Source organism: Carassius gibelio, chromosome A5, assembly GCF_023724105.1.
Source record: "Carassius gibelio isolate Cgi1373 ecotype wild population from Czech Republic chromosome A5, carGib1.2-hapl.c, whole genome shotgun sequence".
NCBI classification, from domain to species: domain Eukaryota; kingdom Metazoa; phylum Chordata; class Actinopteri; order Cypriniformes; family Cyprinidae; genus Carassius; species Carassius gibelio.
Genome location: NC_068375.1, coordinates 29,492,529 through 29,518,204, shown reverse-complemented (window position 1 = coordinate 29,518,204; position 25,676 = coordinate 29,492,529). Strand labels below are relative to the sequence as shown.

The window sequence follows — 25,676 nt, the reverse complement described above, 5'->3', positions numbered from 1 at the left end:
CAATCTTTCCTGAACAAAAATGATAGAATGAATATGAAAAGTGCACAGTTATAGAGTAAAGACATAGTCAATCAAAGTTTTCAGTCAGTGTTTCCTACAGCTAATTCAGACTCACCATATGCAGCAGGGTTTCCTTTACTACTGGGCAGATTGGCTCTGAGGATGGCATTATTCAGGACATTTAGGTAAGTGGGCATGCTATGATACCCTTTGTTATTGTAAAGCACCTGTAGAGGAAGACAAAAACATTAAACTTGGGACGAAATATTAGCTAAAACAACATATCAGTTATAAAGAGTAAGGATGCTCTGACTCGCCTGTGAGGATCGCCTCACTGCTATTTTGCGCACCATGGGTGGAGTTTTTCTCCCAAAGGATGCTGGGACAGATTTCTGAATGTTTCCTACAGTAAAGCCTCCATATCTACAGGATAAGACAAGTTTTTGAGCTCTTGTTAAAAAAAAAAATTAATAATAATTTTCCCCTTATTGATTTTACCCTTATCCCACTTATTGATTAAAAATCAATGGGTTGAAACAAAATCACCATAGATTCTTTTCTATTTTGATAATCTGTTTAACTCTGGCTCGGACTACAAAATATTCAGTATTCAGCAAATTGGTCTGCTCCATCACTTTGCTGGCATTGCAAAGATGCTCCTTAAAAAACTTTATTGAACTTGGCAGCAGACCCACAAATTCAGAGTAAGCATTTCACATGCAAGACTTTTTATATAAAATCTTAAAGGTACAGTAGAAAAACAGCCATCTTGGCTGCTATGTTACTTATGAATTATGAAATGAATTCAAACAATTAGGAAATTCACTCAAATATGCCTTCCAGAAGATTACCTGTGTAATCTGAGACGATCAGAGGTGTACAGGAGATATTCTGACACATTGCGACCTGTGATGTCCACCAAGATGTCTCCGGTTACTACCTTCATAAGGGGCGGTCGGCCCCCGACTCCACTGGGGCAGGAGAAGCCTGTGCCCTGCATGGAGCAGATACAGCGTACTGGCTCCCGGATGGTCAAGGGCAGGGTCGGGGGAGATGTTGCCATCTCTGTGGGAACACAGCAAGGTGAGAGGTGCAATAACAAATGAGTGGAAGAATACATATTACACATCTTAATGGAAAAAGACAGAGTCGGCACTCAGGATGTTTTAGAATAATCTACATTATGCAAGGATGCCCGTGTGTGGTTATTTTCAGTCTTTCCTAATATCATATCCAAAGGTGCATAACTTAAAGTATCAATCACAATTTTTATTTCTTTTATATCTCTTGGCTGTCAGTCAATGTTATCTTTTGTTGTAGTCATATTTTTTTGTCTTGTGATGATTTTTTTTTATTAAATTTAGTTTTATCATGTTATATTCATTTAACTTTACTCAGTTAAAAATGCTAAATTAAACCAAATATAAATTTTGAAATATAAATTATAGTGTGGGGTATTTATATTGTTCTTCCACTGCTGTAAGATGTAAAAAGATAACAACAAAAAATTATATAGCAGTACAACTATTTTCAACATTTCTTGAGCACCAATTCTACATTTTCGAATGATTTCTGAAGGATCATGTGACACTGAAGACTGGAGTAATGACTGCTGAAAATTCAGCTTTGCCATCATAGAAATTAATTATATTTTAAAATGTATTAAAATAAGAAACTGTTATTTTAAATTGTGAATTTAAAGTGAAGGTACAGGTGTATCTACATTCGATCAGTTTTGTGCTGAGCTTTGTTGAAACGGACCCAAGCATTTTTAACCATACACCAGTCTGTGAACTCTGACCTCGGACAGTAGTGGGAGGAGCAGCAGTGTAGTTCCAAAGACCATCTTCAAAATGTGGGTCTGGGTCATCTGAGGGGGCAGGAGATGGTGGAGGGGGCACAAAATTTGACAAAGGCACACCCTGTGTGAAGGAATCCAGGCACATAGAGTCAAAGTAGCGGGCTGCCAGGGTTTTGGAGTTGTTGGCATATGGATTCAGGGATTGGGCCAGTTGGTCCAGAGTGCTGTTGAAGGGAGTCTTCAATACACACGTCGCGCCAACTCCAGAGGGTAAACCCAGGGTGTTAACGATCCTCTGTGGACTGGCATCTGGAGAAAGTTTACTTCTAGGGCAAAGAAAGGTTGATAGGGATTGAGAGCGAAAATGTCTGTGTAATAATGCAAAAGGAGCCTGTAGATATTGAAAAAGTGTTATTTTGCTGTACATCGACCTTGTGGCTGACCTGAACTGAAGCCTGTCTTCATTGGCATAAGGGATGAAGTTTCCACGAGGCTGTGTGTAGTTGTGATACTGAGATGGAGAAAGAATCAGGGGAGGGAGGTCACCTAAGAGCCAAAGAGAGACCATTAGAACATCCTTCACTTAGGTCTAATTAAGATCTGCATCATAAACTAATAAACACTGCTCTGATTCAATTATATAATATTTTATATTAAAAAAAAAAGTTATTGCCTTGTAGATTAGTTGAATTGAGAGTGGTTCTTTGAATAAGTGGTTCTTTGTTAGTAGCTTGTACTGTATCTTGAATTTGGAAAATATTTAATACTTAATATGAAATATAATTACATAAAAATGTATATCGTATACACTTCTGTTCAAAATTTTGGGGTTTGCAATATTTTCAGTGTCAACTAGGCTGCATTTATGAGATCAAATCTAATTTTTGAAAATATTTGGAAATTTTATAACAATTTTTTATATTGTGAATTATTACAATTTGAAGCAACTATGTCATTTAGTCTTGTGATGGCAAGGCTGAATTTTCAGCAGCCATTACTCCAGTCTTCAGTGTCACATGATCCTTCAGAAATCATATTAATGTGCCCAATTGGTGCTTAAGAAACATTCCTTATCCATGTTCCATATTAATCATGATTTATCCATGATACTTTGATGTATAAGATCTTATTGATCCCAAAATTTGAAACAGAAATGTATATCAAAAACAAAAAAAATCTTTATTTCCTATACATTATCTATATATTCTTACATTCACTACGAAAACAGCACATACAACAATCACAATTCAACTGCTCCGTGTCCTTCTTACCAATCTCAGGCACAGATAGAGCTACAGTCATTGCCACGCAGACAAAGAATGCAGGCAGCAGGATCTGTGAGAAAATGCCCTTGGTGTTCCTCTTCGCACAGTGAAACCTTTTCACTATCAGCCCGTGAAACTGCCGGAGTTTCAGCCACCAGCCCTCAAGCTTAAAGCTGCCCTGACCCTCCTGTATGGTCCGCTCCGGAGAGGACTCTTCATCTGAAGCACAGAGGGTATATAGTACACTGAGTGGTAGGTAAGCATCTTATCTTTATCTGTTACCTCCAGGCCTTTCAGAGATGCACTTGTCTGTGACAGACTTCCTCTTTAAATTTCCAGAGGTGGCAAACAGCATTAGAATGCACAAAATGTTCTTTTTAAAAGCCTTAAAGGTATAACTATGAAAAGAGCGGTTTACTAGTTTGTTCCTTCACAGTTTACAAACTACCAACTGAGCTATTAATAAAGAAAAGTGTCTACACATTTCAATTAATTAAATACATAATAATACAAATAGATTTTCAGAACTCTTACAGACCATAATAAAAATGTATGCTAATAAGATAAAATGACCAACACCGAATAATAATAATAATAAAACAAATAATAAAATAATAATAATAATAATAATAATAATAGTAGAGAATTATGGCTCTTACTGGATAAAACATTAAACAATATTTAATAAACGTTATTGTATTCAGGTTTTTTTTAATAAGGAAAGAAATAATGTGAAAAACATCCTAAATAACATGTGTGTTATATGTTTATAATCAACAAAAAAAGTTAACGATGTTAATAATTTGTTTCTAACGATCAATTCTAATCACTTCTGAATGTCAGCTTTTAGGAATCACACAGCACAATGAAACAGTTACAATGTCTAATTTAATAAATGTCTTAATATCATAAAATAATCATTCAATTAATTTGATTAAATAATAATAATAATAATAATCTATATGCTATTTTCCTGACCTCTGAGACTGGCTGAATCAGGGTCCGGGCCATTGTCAAATAGTGGGCAATAATCTCCATAGAAGTCAGAATAAAGGCCCCCTTCATCCCCTCTTATTGAGCCCAGAGAAGAACTGGATTGTAGGGACGCTTGGCTTGGGCTGAGCCTGGAGGACATCATCAGGTTACTGAGCTCCACCTCTGGGCGGATCACAGCAGCAGGTGTTGCCCCCTCACACTGCGACCCTCCTAACAGATTAGAAGGCTTCCCAGCTGATGCTCCACCAGGAGAGTCCTTCATATCTGACAGAGGAAACGATAGGGATACATATGAAATGTAAACCATAAATACAATTTCACGGCTTTACATGCATGTCTACAGCATTCTTCAGCAGATCTATCTGACCATCAAACCTGCATCGCTGTTCTCCAGTGACAGATCTTCTTCTGATACCTTCAGAAAGACCTCCTCCAGCGTGGTGTCCATCACACCAAAGCTGGTCAAGGCCAAGCTGTCCAAACTCTGTTCCAGAGCCTGAAGAAAATACACCCCCCACACAAGTGTGCATCAGTAAACACCTCATATTCAATTTCATAAAGATTTTACTGAAATCAGATTATGTTTTTCCAGTGGTCTAAAATGTTTGTGTGTACCTGAAACAGTCTCTCGAAACAGCCTTTCCTGACAGCCTCAGAAGGTAGGACATAAGAGAGCTCAGTGTTGGAGTCAGACACCAGCAGACAGGAGGCAACGTACTGACGGATGAACTGTGTCACTCTGCTCTCTGAACATGGAGATATCGAAGACTGGCTTGACTGATCTAAGAGTAAACAGAAACATGATGTTGGGTCATGGCAGATTTTTCATCTGCTCTTTGATATTTTAAAGCAACAAACAATGAAATGAGGAACAGAAGAACCATATATATATAAAATCATTTATCATTTTTTTTAAATCTCAATATATTGGTAAATATCTGTTTTACAATGTAAAATACAGGTAGTTTTTGGGTTATCTCTGTAAAAAAAAAAAAAAAAAAAAAAAAAAAAATAATATATATATATATATATATATATATATATAAATGATGATAAATGATTTTATATATTTACAATAATGTTATTTTAGTATTATTTATATACTGTTATCATTTTTATTAATATTTAAAATTAGCGTTTAGTTTTATATTTTCCATTTCCATTTTAATTTGAGATACTTTTTTATTAGTGGTGTTAAGGTTTCTTCTTGGTTTTTTTTATTACTATTTAAAGGGGTCATAAGATGCGGTTTTAATTTTTCCTTTCTCTTTGGAGTGTTACAAGCGTGTTACAAGGTGCATAAAGAAGATCTGTAAAGTTGCAAAGACTAAAGTCTCAAATCCAAAGAGATATTCTTTATAAAAGTTAAGAGTCAACCACTACTACCTAAAACGGCTCACTCTAACACCCCCCCCACATCTCTCATCATCACTGCCCAAATGTTCACGCAACGAAAGAAGGCGTAACTTTTATTCTCGCTGTAGTATTGTCGATGCCGCGCCCGCTGTGTTACGGAGACAGGGTCTGTTTCATTGGCTTTCATCGTGGACGAAGCGTAGTCCAGCCCTGGGTCATCACATGTGGTTGCCACAAGACCATCGTCCGCTCCTTCGTTGAATCTGCTGGCCGGACCGTTCTCAAGCCCAACTTTGCTCACAAAAAAGCCGGCGTCTACACACTCTAGCCCGCCGTGAGTGATGCTGTGTTCCGTAGTGAAAGCGAAACTACTTTGTTTGGTCTTCCAAAAGTGGACACAACTAAAAATCAGTGCTTAAGTTGTATTAACAACACATGTTCCAGAACAGTTCAACGAGTAGACTAAAATGCCGTCTATTCTGACTCTTAGCCTATAAGTAAGTTTTTGATATTTGAAGAATTTGCCACTGATGATTCAAAAGTGAGTTTTGAGCGGTGTAAAGTAGCACTTGTTGTTTGTCATTTCTCCGATCACAAATGCAGACATGGTTTTTTTGTTTACACAGTGCGATACGCAACGCAACATGTTAAAGACAGTATAAGTCATTAAAATCAGTAATTATGTCCCCACGGGATAATACAAATGCCTCGTTTACAATGGGTTTTAATCACAGACCGATGAGCTTTGTAAAAATGTATGCTTTTCAGAAAGGTGGGGCATAGAGGAGAAACAATAATGTACAGTATGTGGAAAATAATGTGTTTTTTGAACCTTTTATTTATATATATATATAAATAAAATTATATATATATATTGGGGGAAATAGGGAATCAGGTAGGTAAACGATGTGAGCTGGTCTCAAACTCACAATGCCAACATGCCATCTCTGACATTAATAATTGAAAATGTGCAAGTCCACCAATGAGAAGACGCGTATCCGCACATATACCTGCAGTGTGTGAGTCACTCTGTTTCTTGACAAGTGTAAGTTTGTAGCCGTCTCCATATGTGCTCTTGAGGAACAGGGGGGAACCGCAGCACTTGAGTTTGCCATGAGAGATGATGGCAATACGGTCTCCCAGCAAATCCGCCTCGTCCATGTGGTGAGTGGAGAGCAGGATGGTACGACCTGCTCACACACACACACACACACACACACACACATTATAGTTTGGGACTGATCATATATTTGGTAACTGATTATCAAACCCACACTTTTAAACAGTATTGTTTTTGTGATTAGTTATGATAGGATCACCTTGTTTATATTTAAGAATGAGGTCCCAGATTGCTCGGCGGGCATACGGGTCGACTCCTGCTGTGGGTTCATCCAAAATCACCGCCCGGGACCCACCTACAAACGCAATTGCCACCGACAACTTCCTCTTCATCCCCCCAGACAGAGTCTGAACCAGACTGTGACGCTTGTTAGACAATTCGAGATCCTCTATCATCCTGTGAATTCCAACACACAGCCTTGATGAACTCAGGTATGGGTACAATTGAGAAAGTGTTAGCAAAATGTGAGTGTGTAAACCCACTTGTCCATCTCCTTCCGGATATCTTCTTCAGCCATGCCCTTCAGACGCGAGTAGAACCACAGGTGTTCCTCCACACTGAGCTTGTCAAACAGAACGTTGTGCTGGGGACACATGCCCAAATTCTGCCTGATGCGCTCCATCTCTGTGCGGATGTCATGGCCGTATATAGTGGCAGAGCCAGAGGTGGGTGGAAACAGTCCCGTGAGTATAGACCTATAAGAGATTCATTATATCCTAAATTCATTTTCTGCAGGAAACATTAGTTTCATACATACATCCAATTTTACAGTTGTAGTGTGCCATTATCAGCCAATAACAAGCACAGTATGGTTCCAGAACCCCTCAAACACATTAAGAAACACAATATCCTAACACTCACATGGTTGTGGTCTTGCCAGCCCCATTGTGTCCCAAGAAGGAGACAACCTGGTTTTCATGCAGGTTTAGACTCAGCTTGTTTAGGGCCAGTTTGCTGCCAGTCTTGTAGACTTTGGTCAGTTTGTCTATGCACACCACCAGCGGCAAGTGACTGGGTTCTTCTTCAATTCCACGAGTTTCCTCTAAGCAACAAACAGACATAAATTTAGTAACATGCCAAAAAATATCTCAACAAATTACATTTAATTACAAAACATAGCTAAGTTTAACAAAGAGTGCTAGCTGATAATACGATGGATGATTAGAGCTGAAGATCTTTGCCGGGACCCGACGGGTTTGGGCTTAATTTATATCATCTTACGCGGGCCCGGGCTTGCGTTCTGGTTTGCGAGTTAAACGAGCAGTCATGTGACGTGTTTCGATTAGCGCGAGAAAGATGCAAAAATGGATGCTGAGTAGGTGTAATGGAGACTTGCCTCTGGTGATTACGTTTTGGTTGCACCAGCAACTAAAGCAAAGTCTGAGGTGTGGAAAAGTTTTGACCATGTTTATAATGAGAATAATGAGTGAATAATGACGCACCATCAGTGAGCCCAGGAACGCGCTGAAGCCATCTACAGTGGATTCAATAATGCTCCTCCACAAAAACATGTAGGCTTAGCCTAATCTCTGTGAGTAAAGGTTTTTTAAATGAGAAATAAATATTCATTGAGCCTTAAATGCATAATGTGGACAGAGTATTTACGCTAATGTTGGCATTATTCTTTTATTAAATGTCAGCTGCTAGTGGCGAAGCAAATCCGGTGGAGCCTTTATCTTAATTTCGTTATTGCCAAATACCCATCTTAATTAAAAATGTATCTTAATTTAATTTGTTAAAAAATACTCTTTTTTTATTTATTGGTGCATTGGTCTATTTATAGGCTAAATGAGCCTATGCCTATTTAGAGTGCTGAGATGTTACGATGTTACAGACTCAGAGGACTTATTTTATTACTTTATTCCAACTTCCATGTGGTCTAGTCTACGTTAGTTATGAATAAATTATGTTAAAACATGTATAAATGACTCATTCTTGACACAAGACCAAAGAGCTGTTTGTGTGCTCACATTTTAATAATGTCAGGCTGTAAAGGGGTTTGTGCTTTTAAAAAGCTGTCAATCAAAATGTAGCTACTTGTCGTGCTCGGGCTGAACTTGTCGGGCTTGGTTCCTGTCAGGCCTAACTTTTATGGCCCGATTACAGCTCTAGGATGGATGGATGGATATGGAACAAAGTGTACCTGAGCGTCTGTGTTCCATAGCACAAGCTTGGTCCTCCTCCATCACACTCAGTCTGGTGCTGCCACCCCATGGCCACTCCCACGTCTCAATGCGGCCACTTCCCAACCAATAGGATTTCTGCAATGGAAAATACCATGGCCTGGGCAGTCCATACATTCCTGAGGGAAAACAAAACATTATGGAAAAACCAAAAGCATATACTTTAATCTTGATGCTGTGCAAGAAGAAAGTGGGCACTGTTTGCACTGTACAATAAGGACATCACTGCAGCTTACCTGGATGCACAGCCTCTATATACCAGGTCAGCACACCATATACAATGGCATCAATGGTGAGCATAACCATAGACAGCAGGAGGTTAAAGTCATCGCCCTCTACAGGTGACTGGTTGATAGTGCGCCACTGGATTCCAACCCCAGCAACTTCATACAGTGCAAAGTACTTCGATCCCAGACCGAATGCTGTGGTAGACATTAAAGACTGCACACACACAGAGGAAGAATCACTTGTGAGAAATGTTTACTGAAGATCAACAGACTATCAAAATGGAACATGAAAAGGATCCGTGGGATGTCTTCATACCGCTATACACTTCTCAAAGGCAGTGATTTTGTCATGAGCCACCTCTTCTCTTATGGCCACGTACATGTATGGCACATAGCTCAGAAAGTAGATGATTCCTCCACATGCTGAAGCCAGTTTGGCTTTAGAGTACAACACAGACACTAGGAAACTTCCCAAAAAGAAAGAACATTTACATAACATTAACAACTTTTGGACTACTTTTCTTTGTTGAAAAACTATGTAAATTAAATGAAACCAGGTAGTGAGCAAGTAAAAATAATTATGGCTCCGGTACCAGAACATGATGGTGGCGACGGCATAAACTGTGAGGAAGAGCCAAATGATAAAGGGATCGCTGTGGAGGAGGACCTTGCCATATTTCAGTATGAAAGTGAGGGCTGTCACTGAGATCGAAAGCTGCACAAAGCCTGTGATGAACCAGGCCACCCAGTGCACTGCGTTATTCAAGCCCATCATCTTCATCACCTGGGGAAAAACAGCTTGCATCAACCAGGGCAGAGCACCACTCTTGATCTCTCTCAAGTTTCTCAGCAAAGGGATTAGTTTGTTTTAAAAGAAAGTTCAGTCTCTAACCTCTTTCAGTCGTTGCTCCTTTTCTGCTACGATATGCTGGATCATCATGGCCACAGAGTAGACCCAGGATATGACCATGCACAGAGGCATCATGTGCTCGATGACAAACAGGAAACTGCAAATGGAAACACCTGTTACAACTCCTCACCTGTATGTGTGTGTGTGTGTGTGTGTGTATAAATATATACACACACACACACTGGCCTGCAAACTGGAGGTAAAGTGAATGCTTCTGATCTAGCAGAAAGTTTTTAGATTACCTTTTTTAAGTATACCTAAAAGTTTGCTTGCAGCTGCTTTTCCCCACAGTATTGTCTCCAAACATGCAAATGATGAAAGGCTATAAACCCCGAAATGTTTACACTTTAAGATTTTCTAAATGGGCTTTCCTTTAATAGTAGTAACACACACAAAAAATATACCCAGATCTGCTTGGCATCAGAAGCATCACAGCACAAAATAAACTGCCCTAAAATGAGTTTATGATTGTCTTCTTTCCCCTGAAGACTGACTAATGCTGTGTCATTTGCAAATTTAATGCAGAGTGGAAGCAGAGCTTTTGCAAATATACCTGGAGCGAGGGATGCTTTTTTTTTTTTATTTATAAGCATCTGTGTTCTTTCTGGCTCCGAAATCATTCAGATACCACTCCATAATGTATATAACACACATTAACGTGATGCAACTGAACATCTGCGATTAACGCAATGCAACTGAACATCTGCCATTCACAATGTCTTAGACACAGTGTTTTAGACTATGAGCAGTCAGACGGAAAAAATAATGTACACAAAATATACACAAATGTAAAGACCAGTCTCACTCGTCTCTAGTGTAGCATGGATAGGGAAACATCTGCACGTAGTTCCCAGGCTCAACAACATCATGGCCCACAAACGTGTTAATGATTGCCCGCTCAATCATATCTAAAAGAGGAAGAGACATGGAAAATCAGCAACCAACACCCCATCAAGTAAACATGCTGAAGCTGAATTTACACACAGCAGCTTTACGCTGTGAGAAAGCTTTGATCCTCCTGCTTTTTCTGAGCTCTTAAATAAGTGCAGCGTCCAGAAACACCAAGCCAGGACTTTTCTGACCGTTGCACCAAGCCATACATAAACAGATTCACATTTCATTTTGAATAAAACATCAAATTGTATTTTTTTGGAAAAGACAAATTCCTGCTTTTTATCATACCTTGGATCCAAACAAAACCATAAAGGAAGTAGAATTTGCCACCCGTGTTCGGCCCAGGGCGCCAATAAGCTCGGCGGATTTCATTTGTTTTCTCTGTGAAGCTGGAGTTCTGACGAATCTTATACAAAACATGGGGTGGCAGAGATCCATCTTTATTGGTCTGGAAAATCACACCTAGAGAGAAAGCACAGATTAAGCATATGGCTACATTTAACAAGGTATGACTAAGGGCTAAATGAATCATGAAAATGTAGTTTTAAGGGAAATGGATGAGTCAGTGTCTCAAACCTTGTTAAGAATTAGCCGGGTGAATGAGTCATATTTCACCCCAAACTTGAAAAATCGTTCACATAAAAAATTAAGCCTTCATTGCATTGTGATATCTTCAGGACAATTTTATCACCCCAAATTCTCATCCCAACAAATGCATATATTTAAACATATTTTCAATTATGCTTCTCATTATCACAATAAATATTACTAAAATGTACAGTTGCATGATTTTTAATAAAAAACAAGGAATAATATGATAAGCTAAGAAGTTCTGTAAGATATGTTTGAAGGTGCTCTTTGGCATGGACAAATTGAAATCTAAAAAATAATAATCCAATGCAATCTCCAAAAAAAAAAAAAAAATTCCTTCAACTGGCCCTTTCATGAGAGAAAACTTTTTAAAAAGAGTACCAACAGTGAACACTGAGGCCGAAACAAATGGGTTTGCAGCCCTTTGTTTTTTGTACTCGCTCTTTTTAAATGTTTTCGATTATAAAATAGTTTGTTGTTTATGTATGTCTATGTTATAATGTTTATGTATGTCTATGCTATGTATGTTTCTGTATATGTGTGTGTGTGCATATATGTACACATCCAATATCCAAGCATGTATACAACCAGTTGTATCAGTCATAAAAAAGGCTTAATTGTTATTTCATTTTCTAAGCAAAATCTACTTTTTTATTCCTTTGTTTAGATTTGGGAGGGAACTTGACTAGTTATGTTACAATCACTTTTTTTCCACTAAAACTTTTATGAGATCCAGTGATTACTCACTTGCAAAGACTGAGACGTTGTCCTGGTAGGCCTGGTTCAGCGTGTAATTGACAATGCTCTCTTCATCAGGGAAGCCTCTGAAGATATCCACACTGACCTGAGGCATTTAAAATAAGCTTTAGTTTTTAGAAAAATTTTGAAATTAAAAGGAAAAAAGGAAATCGTTGTTTTCATGTTCATTCGAATTCCACTTCAAAACACATGTTTTTATTTTATTTGTATGGATATATAAGATAGACCTAGTTAAATCGAATTGTTCTCCGGACCTTTGACATGAAATTTGTCCAGCCACAAGCAGCATTATCGATGGTGTGCAGCTGCTCCAGTAGTGTGGTTGTGTTTGGCAGGGTGAAGTTCTCCTCCAGCAGACTGTTCATCAGCTCACTGTCTGAGACGTTCAGCAGTTCATGGTGCCTCTTCAGGTCTGCAATGAACTACCACATAAGGACAAAACAAAAGTCATCAAGCACATGCACAACACAAAGTGCTTTTCAAACTAATAGCACTTAAATTAGCAGCTGAAAGACAGAATGTTACCTGCTGGAGCCACATCAGGTGATTGTGCAATTTACCCTCCTCCAGGAAGGCCCTTAATTCAGCTGAGATGTTGAGCCACACTCGGGCATAATGAGTCACATTCCCCACAAAAGCAAACGTCTCATTAGCCTCAAGAGAAAACAAAAACAATCCGATCAAAATCTTTATAGCTATCCCAAATGGTTCTCTATTAATTGGGTACAACCTAAATCTAATGAAAGAACGCCCAGCACAAAGTTTTAGAAGGTCATTTGGATTCAGGATTCATTAATCAGCTTTTTTTTTTTCTTGCAGAAGGGTTTGGGCTGCAAACCCAGTTGCTACATTATTTTTTTCAGCCTTGAAACACCTTAGCCTTTTCTGGGCTTACCTTTTGTATGACCTTGTCCACCTCTGAGCCAATGGGAGAGTAGAGGATTTTGGGATTTGTAGTCATGAGATGGACAAGTAATCCCAAATTTCTTTGTTCTTTGCTGGTAAAGCCCAGGGAACTCATATTGCCCTGTTTCAGAGCTTCTGGCTCAATAATCCTGATGAAACAATAAAGATTTTTGAAAAATAAATAAATATTTGAAATTCAGAAAGTTAACGCATTGTAACACTCATACACACACACCTGTTATTCCCACAAAGAATGGGCTGAAGACCTGCCCACAGCTGAACAAAGGCAGAAAACTGTGATTTAGGGTTTTCAGCCTCAGCTTCATTTCCTGCGGCTCTGTCTCCTTCCTCCACAGGGCTGTCGGTTGTGTTGAGACCCCATGTTGTTGTGTTGGAGCTCCAGGACGTGGTGTTGGCTATAGGAGAAGGCTGGTGGCCTGCACAGGCCCCTTTAGGGAGCAGTCTGGCCAGACCTGACAGCAAATCCACATCCCTCAGGAGCCGTTCTACATCCGCCAGGTTCTTCAGCAGAGCGCCGAGATGGGATTGATCCAAGAGACCAGACATGTTAGACTGCTCCAGACGCAACTGAGGAAGGAGGACAGGAAACCGTGCCATACAGAGAAAGGAAAGAGGAGAAATACTTAATCGTAATCAGTAAAAATGTACAGTATCAGTGTTTCTTCAACTAATGGGCACTTTTAGAGACTTATAAAGTGTATTAAACACTTTTTTTTTTGTACTTTTAATAAATTAATTTGTCCACTTATGTCTTACTAGATGGGAGAAGTCTTTTTTTCCTGAAAGTAATGAAAATTCATACCACAGTGTAATTTCCAGCACATCTCAAATTACATGTGTTTAAATTATTTTTTAAATTACAGTGGAAATTACATTTTAACAATAATGAATGTAATAAATGACAGTTTCCTGTGGCTTTTTAAAGCTAGTTTCACAGTTAGCATTTCTATATCCTAAAACACACTATAAAAAAAGCAATATTTGCATAATTTAATAAAATAGATTTTATTAAAAATTAAATGAAAAATGATAATTGATTTTACTAGTGAGCACTTATTTCAAATTTTTCAGACTTCTCAAACATGCTTTTCGCTGACATTGTGGTCTACCTGCTACAAAAAAACACACACAATTTATGGAGAAAAAAAAGGCACAATTGTTTGGTGTAACAAATTACACTACACCTTGGACAGTTGCAATTTTTGGAAAATTAAATAATTGTATTAATTGTTAATTTCTTTATGCATATGTATGCATGTATAGGTTACCTTTAATCAAAATGAACCCCTAAGACATAAAATGCAAATACCACGTCATGTCCCTTTAAGAAGATGTGCTGTTCTTCCATATCGTACCTGATCAAAGACTCTCTGTGTATCAATCTGATCTCTCAATTCTTCACTCATCTCCTTAAACAGCTCGGCCCTGTGCTCTGCCTTTCCACCACAAACAGTCGTTCGATAGGCCTGTAAAACTGCTTGTTGTTTCTCAGGGACCAATAGGATTTTGCTCATCTCACTGTTCTCTCCTTTCCCACAAGTGAGTGTTTCGAGCACTGCACCAGTCAACAGAATTCCCTGAAAATTTTTTTTTAAGAAGATTTGTGAGGTGTCGTCATTAAACTGACGATTATGATTTCTGCGGAATGAAATTGCAAAAAAAAAAGGAGTGGCAGACTGACCTCCATCTCATGCAGAGCTTGAGGATCCAATGTTTGGCCTCCTCTACCTCCAGTGATCCCCAGAGCCTGGGACAGGACTCTGAGCAGAGCTTGACGGCCAGCAGCTTTACTGGGGTCGCTCAACGCCTTCTGAATCAGACCACCCTCCAGACTATGCCAGCCTCCAAGTAACTGCTTCTTAGTATGAATCAAACATTCTGATTGTTTTATAATTGCAAGGTTATAAGAATTTGCGTGCCCTAATTGGAAGTCCTTTACAGCAAATGACTAACTATACTACTACAGTATCTATACATAGCAGGGATGTTTTGTTCCCGTTTTGAGTATGCCATGTCTTTGCAAAACAAATTAGCGCAAGAAAATAATAAACAATCTAAATTTACTTTTATTTTATTTTATTTAAAAAAATGCTCAAACCTGACAATACTGGTGTGACATAAATATGCAAACATAATTTCATTTGGCCCAGCATCATGAAATGTAACCGGAACCTTAGAATTTAGGAAGATATGAACACACCCCACAAAAAAAATACAAATAATAAAATAAATACAAATTTGCTATACGCCAATGATGCATTGTGAGATCACACCTAACCATCTAATGAATCTAAACAGTATTCGTTTTCAGATTTAATTTTCATGGCTGTCAAAATAAATATTGTATAACTCATATTATATTTAACATTTTCCATCCATTCAAGCATTATAAAAATCTGATATCCGATATCTTAACCTCACAACCTCTCTCCAAAATCACTAACACATAGACATATCAACAAATCAGAAAACAGAGCAAATGATTTACAGGCAGAAAGCATTGCTGATACTACAAAAAATAATTAAATAGGGCTGGGACACAGACAGGTGATTTCTCAGGACTATCTGTCAATGAGTAGGTACATTATATGTGTGGTATTCAAAAAGGTTGCTTAGAGAAGCTCAACAAGTATAAAATATGAATGAGAAAGGTACTGCAGCAGCACTGGCAGTGCATTAAGTAAAGTGTGGGAGAATTATTATATTATTGGAGACTTGCATTACTGTAGGTTTATTGTTTGCACTACTATTTTTAAGAAATAAAGAATTAATGTTTGTTATTTTTAAACCACATTTATTTTTATATTTATTCAATTAGCAGTTACTGTTATACAAAATGTGACCCCAAACTTTTGAACAGTAATGTATATACACACATGCACAAGGAAATTTGTGCGTTTTTGCCATTCTGTACCTCCAGCTGTACAAGCTTCTCTCCAGAACTGTGAAGTTCATGCTGTCCTTCATCTTTTTCTCCTACCTTTGAGCCCACTTTAGGATCCGTCCCAAAGATGAGATTATACACCTGAACAGAGTACACACACATACACAAGCACAGATTTAGAAACTCCAGTCTCACACATAAGCTTAAAATAGCCAGAGAAAAGAAGAAAGAAAAGTCCCTCAGGAAAATTAGCATTTCATTCGGAAACTCACAAGAGAAAATCTCAACACTACAGAACGTTATCCCAACACATTAAAGGGTGTTACGCTGGAGCTCCTCTGCCCTAAAGCATTAGAATCTATCGCACACTCTCTCTCTCTCTCTCTGTTGTCATGAAGCAGAATCATTAATGGTGCTGCAAACTCGAGCTGAGACTCCAAAGAGGATGAAAGAGGAAGAAGGCTCAGAGGAGCATGACGCTGAGTCATGATTTGGACTTCAAAAGCACTGCTGTCTGACCTGGGTTGGAGGAAAAAGGAAGTTGAGGTGAGAAAACAGACCTCTTTCAGGTTGATGGAGGAGGAGAGAAGCAGGCTGGCGGTGTCGTTTGGCAGGGAAAGGTTTCTGATCAGGAACTGCTGGAACATCGACTGGTTCCGGAGGACACTTCCCACGGTAAAACCTAAAGCAGAGACATGCACACAAAATTTTTCATCAAAATAATCTTTTAATTAATGCAGTTGGCATATGTACACTACCGTTTACAGGTGCATCTCAATGAATTAGAATGTCATGGGAAAGGTAATTTATTTCAGTAATTCAACTCAAATTGTGAAACTCATGTAGTAAATAAATTCAATGCACACAGACTGAAGTAGTTTCAGTATTTGGTTCTTTTAATTGTGATCATTTTGGCTCACATATGCTGGCATGCCAATCAGCTAATCAACTCAAAACACCTGCAAAAGTTTCATGAGCCTTCAAAATGGTCTCTCAGTTTGGTTCACAAGGCTTCACAATCATGGGGAAGACTGCTGATCTGACAGATGTCCAGAAGATGTTGACACCCTTCACAAGGAGGGTAAGCCGCAAACATTAATTGCCAAAGAAGCTGGCTGTTCACAGAGTGCTGTATCCAAGCATGTTAACAGAGAGTTGAATGGAAGAAAAAAGTGTGGAAAAAAAAAGATGCACAACAACCGAGAGAACTGCAGCCTTATGTCAAACAAAATTGAATCACGATTTTATGTTAACTTCACAAGGAGTAGACTGAGGCTGGGGTCAAGGCATCAAGAGCCACCACACACAGACGTGTCAAGGAATTTGCTGAACCACAGCATCATCAACATCAGAGGCATCTTACCTGGGCTAAGGAGAAGAATAACTGGACTGTTGCCCAGTGGTCCAAAGTCATCTTTTCAGATGAGTGCAAGTTTTGCATTTCATTTGGAAAGTCCAGTTCATTACCAGTAATTTCATTACTTGAAGTCCAGTGTTAAGTTTCCACAGTCTGAGATGATTTGGGGTACAATGTCATCTGCTGGTGTTGGTCCATTGTGTTTTTTGAAAACTAAAGTCACTGCACCAAAATTTTCATGGTTCCTTCTGCTGACCAGCTTTTTGAAGATGCTGATTTAATTTTCCAGCAGGATCTGGCACCTGAAGTATTCTTATTTGCTGAGAGTGAGTTGGTGGGTTTTTGTTAAATACTTAAGCTACTTCTGTCTGTTTGCATTGAATTTATTTAATACACGAGTGTCACTATTTGAGTTTAACTACTGAAATAAATGAACTTTTCCACAACATTCTAATTTATTGAGATGCACCTGTAAATGTTTGAGGTCAGTATTTTTTTTTTTTTTTTTAAAGAAATTAATACTTAATGCAGGGTTGCATTAATTGACTAAAAATGACAGTAAAGACTTTTACATTGTTACACAAATGTCTATTTTGAACTTCCTATTCATTAAAGAATTCTGAAAAAAAAAAAAGATTAGGGTTCCAACTAAAATATTGAGCAATATTTCTTGAACACCCAATCAGCATATGAGAATTTTTTTTAAAGTATCATTTAACATTCTGAGGACTGATACCGAAGATACTGAAGACTAGAATAATGGCTGCTACTTTACCATCACAAAAATAAATATATTAATAAAGACAACAGTTATTTTTAATATTTTTTTATTATTAGTTTTTACTGTATTTTTGAGAATGCAAGAGACTCTTACAAAAACTTACAAATATATATATTACCAACCTCAATTGAATGGTAATGTAAGATGATTGATTCTTGAGCTCAACATTCTTTATGCAGGTACAGTATAAAGCAATCAATGTGTTAATTTAGGTCGTCTTTTAGCCATATGTGTTTAAACTATGTAAATATGCAGGTTACATCGAATTCTGGTAGGAAACTCCAACTTCAACTTCACCTGTTCTGATTTCTAATTTGCATCTATGCTTATGGTCAAAGATGGTGTAGGTATGTATGTATGTATGTATGTATGCATGCGTTTCCTGACCGTGGCTGTTGTTGTAGTGGTTCTCTAGAGGGCCTTGTGCTGAGCTCAGACTTTCAAGGTGCTGCTGCAGTGACTCCAGCTCCTCTCCCAGACTGGGCCTGTCTGACGTAAACAAGTGATTCTGCTCCACGACTTCGCTGATCCTTTCTAACAGCTGAGTCACACTGAAAAACGGGAGGACAAATAAGAAGTAGAGAGGACTATACTAAGAAGAGAGGGGCAAATCATATGAGTAACCAACCGAAAATAAAAAATATAGCTTAGACTAGTGTGGTCCAAACTGGCCTATACCGTTTAAAGAATTTAGATTACAGATGAGAGGGGGAAAAACATTTGGAAAACACCTGTAGTAAAACTGATCAAGGATTTTCAAAACCCAAGAAATGTCATGCAGAGGTCATAGTTACATCACTACAATCTACCAAAAGATTAACATCATATCCAAGCACAATGATAAGATCCATTACACAATCAAACAGCTCGTAAGATCACTAATACAGGTTGTGATAGTGACTGCTCTACACACCATATAATGAGAACAGAAACCATCAGAGCCCATCTTAGTCATCGAGAGAGGACAAAATCAGAAACAGAGCGTAGGTGGACTCACGTGGAGTTTTTATACTGCAGGAAGCCAAACTCATCCCTCTGACCATCCGGACACAAGGACTGCATGATGGGAATGATGCCCGCCGAGGTGAGAGGGGCCGCGCTGTAGAAGGCTGGACAGAACCGGGGGAAACCAGACCACCAGGATGGAGGGACGGAGAGGATGTGACAGAAAATTGAAATCCAGTATGGCACAGATGTTTAAATGGTTTTGACAAAGGTGCAGTTGTGTTCAGATGAAGAATTGGAGAGGAACATAAAACAGAGCAGTGTATGGATGAAATGTGAGAATGTAAATAAATGAGGGGGATCGTAGGATGTGGGATAATAGAACAAACAATGGCAACGATATTTCCCAGGGTCCATGGATCAAAGATTTAGGGAGAGATTAAAAGATGGGGAGAGAAAAAGTAGCAGCCGTCACATATCAGAGAGCAAACACAGAGTCAGAGAGGGTTTCAGATGTCAGATCGCTCCGATAAACTCCAAGTGACCTTCAAATGATTCACTTCATCACACACATACACACAGAGGTTTACTGGACAAGCCGTCACTGAAGCAGAGAAAAACTTGTATTGCTGTGTTGTCTGGTTATTCTACACCCACATGCTGCCGCCAGTCACGTCTTTTAGAACACGGTGTTTAGATGACTCACTTCCTCACTGCAAGCTGCTCCTGTGCACACTTGATATGGAGTCAAATCTCAGGGATGGGTAAATGATCATACTAGTCTCTCAAAGGCCAAAAACACTGTATCAGGACGAGTTCAGAAATTATGATTACGTCATGATGTGAGTGATTCAAATGCACACTGAAAATTTCATATTTTATAGCAAAGGGAAAATTGCTCCAGTCCAGAGAATGATGGGAAGTGTAGTTTGGTAATGCCTAAATAAACAGTTTTTTTTTAAATGCAGGAAACACTACCATTCAAAAGTCTCGGCTCAGTATTCAGTCAGTGTTTTTTTTATTTTTTTTATTTTTTTTTTACTTTTCTATTTTAATAATTTTTTAATGTAATTTATTCCAGTGATGGCAAAGCAGATTTTTTTTTTTTTTACCAGCCTTCAGTCTTCAGTGTGACATGATCCTTCAGAAAATGTTCTAATTCAATTCGGTGCTCAAGAAACATTTCATATTAGTGTTGGAAACAGTTATGCTGATTGATTAAGCATTTATTTGAAATCGAAATCTTTAACCGTAAGAAGAATCCGAACTCTTGACATGTGTAATATTATAAAATGTCTTTACTGTCACTTTTGATCAATATAATGCATCCCAGCTGAATAAAATAATATATATCCCAACAATACTAACTTGCTTCCTATATGATAAAAAAAAGAAAAAAAAAAGAAAAGAGCCCTGCCGCAACATGCCACGTCGCTTCACCCAGAAGCAGCAGAGCTAGCTAAACACCGCTTGCCATCAGCATCTGACGACTCTGCAAAAAACGTTAAACACTGCTAAACACGGAGGCATGTTATATTTCTGCTGTTCCAGTGAGAGGTTGTCTGCTCACAAGAGGTAGCTGTGTTTATGGCCTCGGTTTCCTAACTCTTATATATCTGACATCTGCTTCCGCTCCACAAACACAGCTGAGGATTAAAAGAGCAAAGATCAGTCAGGGGAAATAACCTGATGGCTCAGTAAGTGGATGAATTCAGTAAGTGTGTGAGAGAGACATGAGTCTCAGACAATTATTATAACAGCTTATTGGTTGAGGAATACAAATTTGTGAAGACGAGGTGTTTGAATAACGTGCTGTTGTAAGAAAGATCTTTCATTCACAGTGGATTGTGGATTATGTTAGTGTTCAGAGAGACATATGGGGGCCCAACACCTAAACCTCTTACACCCGGCATGATGCAATAAAATGGCAAGCGATAAAAGCTATGCTAATCCTAGTTTCTGCAATCAGCCATTATAACGACTGGCGCAGCACTGTGACTAATGTTTAAAAACGCTCTAGGTGCAATAGGGTTCTGGACAATATGATATTTTGAAATTTTTTTACAATTTCAAATGTTTTGTTGTTTTTTTTAGCAGCCAAGTTTTCAAAAGCGTCAAACGAGCCTTCAGAAATATAAATCTTTCATAAATAAATGTCTTTACTGTTAGTCTCGTGCTTGCTGAATAAAAGTATTAATAAAAAGAACTCTAACTGACTCCAAATGTTTGAACAGGAGTGTAAAACAATACTAAATAAAAAGGGGCTTGTCTGACTTTGACGTTGTAACTGTATTTTGCCTTTATTATGGAATACAAAAAAAGCATTATTACTGGTCTTCAATAATAAGCAGTTAGTTTAATGCATTTAGGCCAAGAAATGGAGGATTTATGCTGATATTATCTAAAATTCTAAAGTAGTGCATTTCTAAACTTTTGGTGCTTACATGAGCCTTCAGTGCAGATGTACAAATTTCATATTGCTGGAATCTTGATGCATCACACCTGGTTATGTCACAATGTTATTATTATTTTTTATTTTTTTAATACATTGTGTATTCGTTGTGTGTATGTATGCTGACATATGGGAAGGCTCCAGCCATTACTGCTTGAGTCATATGTGCCCCTTTAGAATTAGATTGATGCATGAGACAGTTGATATGACAAATACACAATAGAAGCACATTAAACACATTTAATAGAGTCCATGAAAAAACACCCACTCACAATTAAAGGACACACAGTGAAATGATCCCACAAACTCAAAAGACTCAAGAATTCAGCAATACACACACACACACAAAAAAAACATTTTGACTTACACACTGGTCCAGCATGCAGTTAACATGCACGGTGAGGGAAAAAAGAATGAAAGACAGAAGTAGAGAGAGAGAGAGAGAGAGAGATACAAAAGTATTGAGGACAGACGACAGAAAGAAGCAAAAAATAAAACAAAACATGGTATGATTTCAGCACTGAAAATAACAGACATTGTGATGACATACAAATGAGGATGTTCAATGAATAAAAAAATACTACATGGCTAAAGCTCTGTCTAACAGCCAAAAATCTTTGCAATCAATGACAGATTGGCAAAGTTGTATGAACCATTTAGAAAAAATGATATACCACAAACAACACTTAGAGTATAGTTCACCCAAAAAATTAAAAATATATCATCATTTTATAATCTTTGTGTCGTTTCAAACCTGTACGGTATGTATTTCTTGTCTTCAGTGGAACACAAAAGGTTATATAAGCCAGAATGTTCTCCCTTTTCCATACAAACGAAAGTTCAACATTCACTGTTGGCAAAACCTGCAATCTGAATGTACATGAATGAGCACAAGATTTAAGAGCTAGAATAAGATTTAAAAAGTGAAAGAAAAAAAAGTGAGAGTGACGTGACATACAGCCAATTATGGTGACCCATACTCAGAATTTGTGCTCTGCGTTTAACCCATCTAAAGTGCACACACACAGCAGTAAACACACACCCGGAGCAGTGGGCAGCCATTTACGCTGCGGCACCTGTGAACAGTTGGGGGTTCACTGCCTTGCTCAAGGGCACCTCAGTCGTGGTATTGTCGCGAACCCACAACCTTAGGGTTAGGAGTCAAAATACAACTAAACTAAACACACAAATCTTATTGCTTCAGAATAATTGGACTACTTTTAAGGTGCTTTTTTGGAGTTTGACATCTTCAAATTGCATAGAAAAGAAGGGTCAGGACATTCTGCAAAGTAATTCCTTTGGTCTTCTGCAGAAGAAAAAACCCCACACAGGTTTAAAACAACACAAGGGTGGGCAAATGATGACAGAATTTTTACTTTTGAATGAACTGTCCATTTATTTACTGTTAAAGGTTAAAGGACCCAGTCTAACTAGGTATGTGAACTTCTTAGGAACCCCAGGTGACAACTGAAGTAATCTGACCTCTGGATGGCGAGAATGAGCTGGGTTGGGGTAAGAGCCAACTTACTCTTCCTTCCTTTTTTTCCTTCACATCATACTCATATTCTTCTTCATATTCTTCTCTCTCTGCACTGTGTTGAAACTTACCTTCTTTCACTGGTATGGCTGGCTTCTTCTGCCGCAAGCCCAGGAGTATGAAGAAGAGCACCAGTGGGATGAATATCTCAAACGCAAGAACCCACTGTAGAGATAAACATACAGAGAAACAGGTTATGAAAGCCACACTAGCCACAGAGGCTGCTGGTGGTTATATACATACTGCAAAGTTAATTCACGGTTGGTCTGAACCTCTTTGATTGAACATCTGAAGTGTCACACAGTTCAACTAGGGCTCATCAATAAAAATGGCCCACTGGAACAGGGGCAAGTTTGTTTAAACTTTTTATTAAAATATATCTGATATGTAGTGTAGTTTCCACAAAAATTGCTTTTTTGTATTTTCTAGATTTTTTTTTATTTTAATATTTCTTGAGCACCAAATCAGCATATTAGAAAGATTAATGAAGGATCATGTGACACTGAAGACTGAAGTCATTTTTGATCAAATAAAATACAGTAGTAAATATAAAAATACATTTCATTTTTTTCATAAAAGCGGTCAGTAAAATTGTTGCCTTGTTCAAGAATATAAGGAAGAAAGAAATCTCAAGGTTGAGCTCTGCCAACTGATTGAGTCCAGTGTCAGGAATTGATCTGGTAAAAACAGACTAGCCAATTGGAGAGTTTGCTTGACATGCAATATTTGCTAGTGTGTTGGCTAACACACCTGCTAGTGCTTCCAAACAGCCTGTTCCAACAATTATTAAAAGAGGTGGAGGAGAATATTGTAAACACACACACACACTCACACACTCCACAGCAGGTGGCTGCTGTTAGGCACGTTGTTTAAAGTGTGCAAAGTACAGCAGAAAAACTGCATCTTCCAACATTTACCCCTGAATTATTTCCACTACTTCCTTATTTGCTCTCTCTCTCTCTCTCTCTCTCTCTCTCTCTCTCTCTGCAGGAGGCTCATCTTTGGACAAATCTGAACTGAAGTAACTGAGAAATAAGCTTTTGGTTGAGGTGTAGGCTGTGGTTAGGAACTCACAGGGTTATAGCTAAGGATGTTATTTATAGCTGAACTGAGATCAGCCTTTTGCTCTTCATCCCTCTAAGAATGCTTGCGGCTGCCACTTGTGCTTGACCGAGAGAGCCTGATCTCAGATCAGTATCTAAGGGCATCCTGTCCTGACCACAATGTGACTTTCACTGCAACGTCACCACAACAACACTGACCCCACATCCCGTCTCTGTTGACAAGTGACGAGAAGGTGCAGAGGTTTTTCTCTTGCTGCTAGATATTCTCCCCATCTCTACCATTTATGAAGGTCACAACAAACAAGAAGCTCCTTTTACATGCATCTCTCAAAACACAAAGCTGCATCTGACACAGCACACAAAGCTTTGCTTACGAGACCCTCGGTGCTGAGCACGGGAGTTGTAAACACCAGCCAAAGACTGCTCGTTTTTTTTTAGAAAGTCCTGTGGCTTATTGAAGGGGCAAAGAGAGATTGCTTCACTCACAGTCAGTTTTAAATTATAATTTGTATGTTAGAGTCTGTTCATCTATTATGAATGGAGCTATTGTGTCTGCCTATGAGCACTGCTCCTATTCTGAAGTGAAGTCAAGTGTATCTGTATAGCGCTTTTCACAATACACATTGTTTCATTGCAGCTCTACAGATCGAACTTCTTTATTGTGATATATATCTATACCGTGACACATCTCATGGTACAAGATTTTGGTCATATATCACCCACTGTTCTGCTAGAAATGCATACATAATTTAAATGCGGAAGACAGAAAGGGCATGCAAACAATCAGTAATTGAGTTATGACAGTAGGGCTGCTCGATTACGACAAAAATCATAATCACGATTATTTCGGTCAATATTGTAATCACGATTATTTAACCTGATTATGAGGGGGCCATATGACCAAAACTTTATATGAGTGATTTATTTAAAGAAAGTGTTACATATCAAATATGTATTTTCTGTAAATAAGGTTGCTACGACATCTACGTACATTGAAGAGACCAGCGAAATTTCAAACAAACAAACAAAAAGTCCACAAAATTGTTGAAAATTATTAAACTGTCAGTAATAAAAAGCAAAGGATAAATACAATAGAATAAAAAGATACAAACTGTGCCTTAATGTTTATTTTATGCAAGTCTCAAGCAGTTTACAGCCTACTACAGAAATTAATAATCAAATGTGAAATAAAACAGCAGTCTTCACTGTAAGAATTAAACTTTTTTTGTTTCTTAAAGCTACAAAAGTCCTTCAATCAAGAGCAGTGTGTGATTATTGATTTGTCTTTTGTTGTTTGATTAATAAACACACAGCCGCAGCAGGAAAATAGCCCACTGCTACTTTAAGAGCCACACAGATCCAAATTACCGTAACACACGTATTTTCATTCTCAACTCTTTAAGTTCATTTATTACATGACCAACGAAGGTATACATGAATCACTAAGCGCAGCATTTTGACACATTTTTGCGTGTATAAGTTGAGCGTTTAGGCGCGCACCTTGAGCTAAATTATGACTTTACATGTCCGTGTTCTGTTCCCTCTCTAAGCGCATATCTCTTCCCGAGGAGCAGTGAAAGTTCTCTTTCACACTTTTTAAAACATGAATAAATATACTTTTATAAAT

At 38.2% G+C, this 25,676-nt stretch overlaps 1 protein-coding gene across 4 annotated transcripts in view; it reads right to left on the bottom strand.

Moving 5' to 3' along the window:
• Nucleotides 1–25,676, bottom strand: part of LOC128010826 (ATP-binding cassette sub-family A member 2) — a 51,838-nt gene that overhangs the window by 7,060 nt on the left and 19,102 nt on the right. Inside the window, exons 2-33 of one of the 4 annotated variants that reach the window (XM_052593042.1) lie at nucleotides 23,057–23,150; nucleotides 19,049–19,160; nucleotides 18,439–18,602; nucleotides 16,474–16,595; nucleotides 15,944–16,054; nucleotides 14,711–14,887; nucleotides 14,385–14,606; nucleotides 13,244–13,596; nucleotides 12,998–13,157; nucleotides 12,628–12,756; nucleotides 12,357–12,524; nucleotides 12,091–12,187; nucleotides 11,041–11,214; nucleotides 10,664–10,766; nucleotides 9,841–9,955; nucleotides 9,542–9,732; nucleotides 9,265–9,415; nucleotides 8,958–9,162; nucleotides 8,682–8,840; nucleotides 7,400–7,580; nucleotides 7,021–7,233; nucleotides 6,738–6,934; nucleotides 6,429–6,608; nucleotides 4,678–4,844; nucleotides 4,438–4,558; nucleotides 4,045–4,326; nucleotides 3,073–3,285; nucleotides 2,233–2,347; nucleotides 1,802–2,127; nucleotides 852–1,065; nucleotides 318–423; nucleotides 116–227 (exon numbers count right to left, since the gene is read on the bottom strand). In XM_052593042.1, the coding sequence (XP_052449002.1) occupies nucleotides 116–227; nucleotides 318–423; nucleotides 852–1,065; nucleotides 1,802–2,127; nucleotides 2,233–2,347; nucleotides 3,073–3,285; nucleotides 4,045–4,326; nucleotides 4,438–4,558; nucleotides 4,678–4,844; nucleotides 6,429–6,608; nucleotides 6,738–6,934; nucleotides 7,021–7,233; nucleotides 7,400–7,580; nucleotides 8,682–8,840; nucleotides 8,958–9,162; nucleotides 9,265–9,415; nucleotides 9,542–9,732; nucleotides 9,841–9,955; nucleotides 10,664–10,766; nucleotides 11,041–11,214; nucleotides 12,091–12,187; nucleotides 12,357–12,524; nucleotides 12,628–12,756; nucleotides 12,998–13,157; nucleotides 13,244–13,596; nucleotides 14,385–14,606; nucleotides 14,711–14,887; nucleotides 15,944–16,054; nucleotides 16,474–16,595; nucleotides 18,439–18,602; nucleotides 19,049–19,160; nucleotides 23,057–23,150 (5,434 nt within the window). The remainder of the gene's footprint in view (nucleotides 1–115; nucleotides 228–317; nucleotides 424–851; nucleotides 1,066–1,801; nucleotides 2,128–2,232; nucleotides 2,348–3,072; nucleotides 3,286–4,044; nucleotides 4,327–4,437; nucleotides 4,559–4,677; nucleotides 4,845–6,428; nucleotides 6,609–6,737; nucleotides 6,935–7,020; nucleotides 7,234–7,399; nucleotides 7,581–8,681; nucleotides 8,841–8,957; nucleotides 9,163–9,264; nucleotides 9,416–9,541; nucleotides 9,733–9,840; nucleotides 9,956–10,663; nucleotides 10,767–11,040; nucleotides 11,215–12,090; nucleotides 12,188–12,356; nucleotides 12,525–12,627; nucleotides 12,757–12,997; nucleotides 13,158–13,243; nucleotides 13,597–14,384; nucleotides 14,607–14,710; nucleotides 14,888–15,943; nucleotides 16,055–16,473; nucleotides 16,596–18,438; nucleotides 18,603–19,048; nucleotides 19,161–23,056; nucleotides 23,151–25,676) is intronic. The other 3 variants (XM_052593044.1, XM_052593045.1, XM_052593043.1) reach the window with 3 other exon arrangements.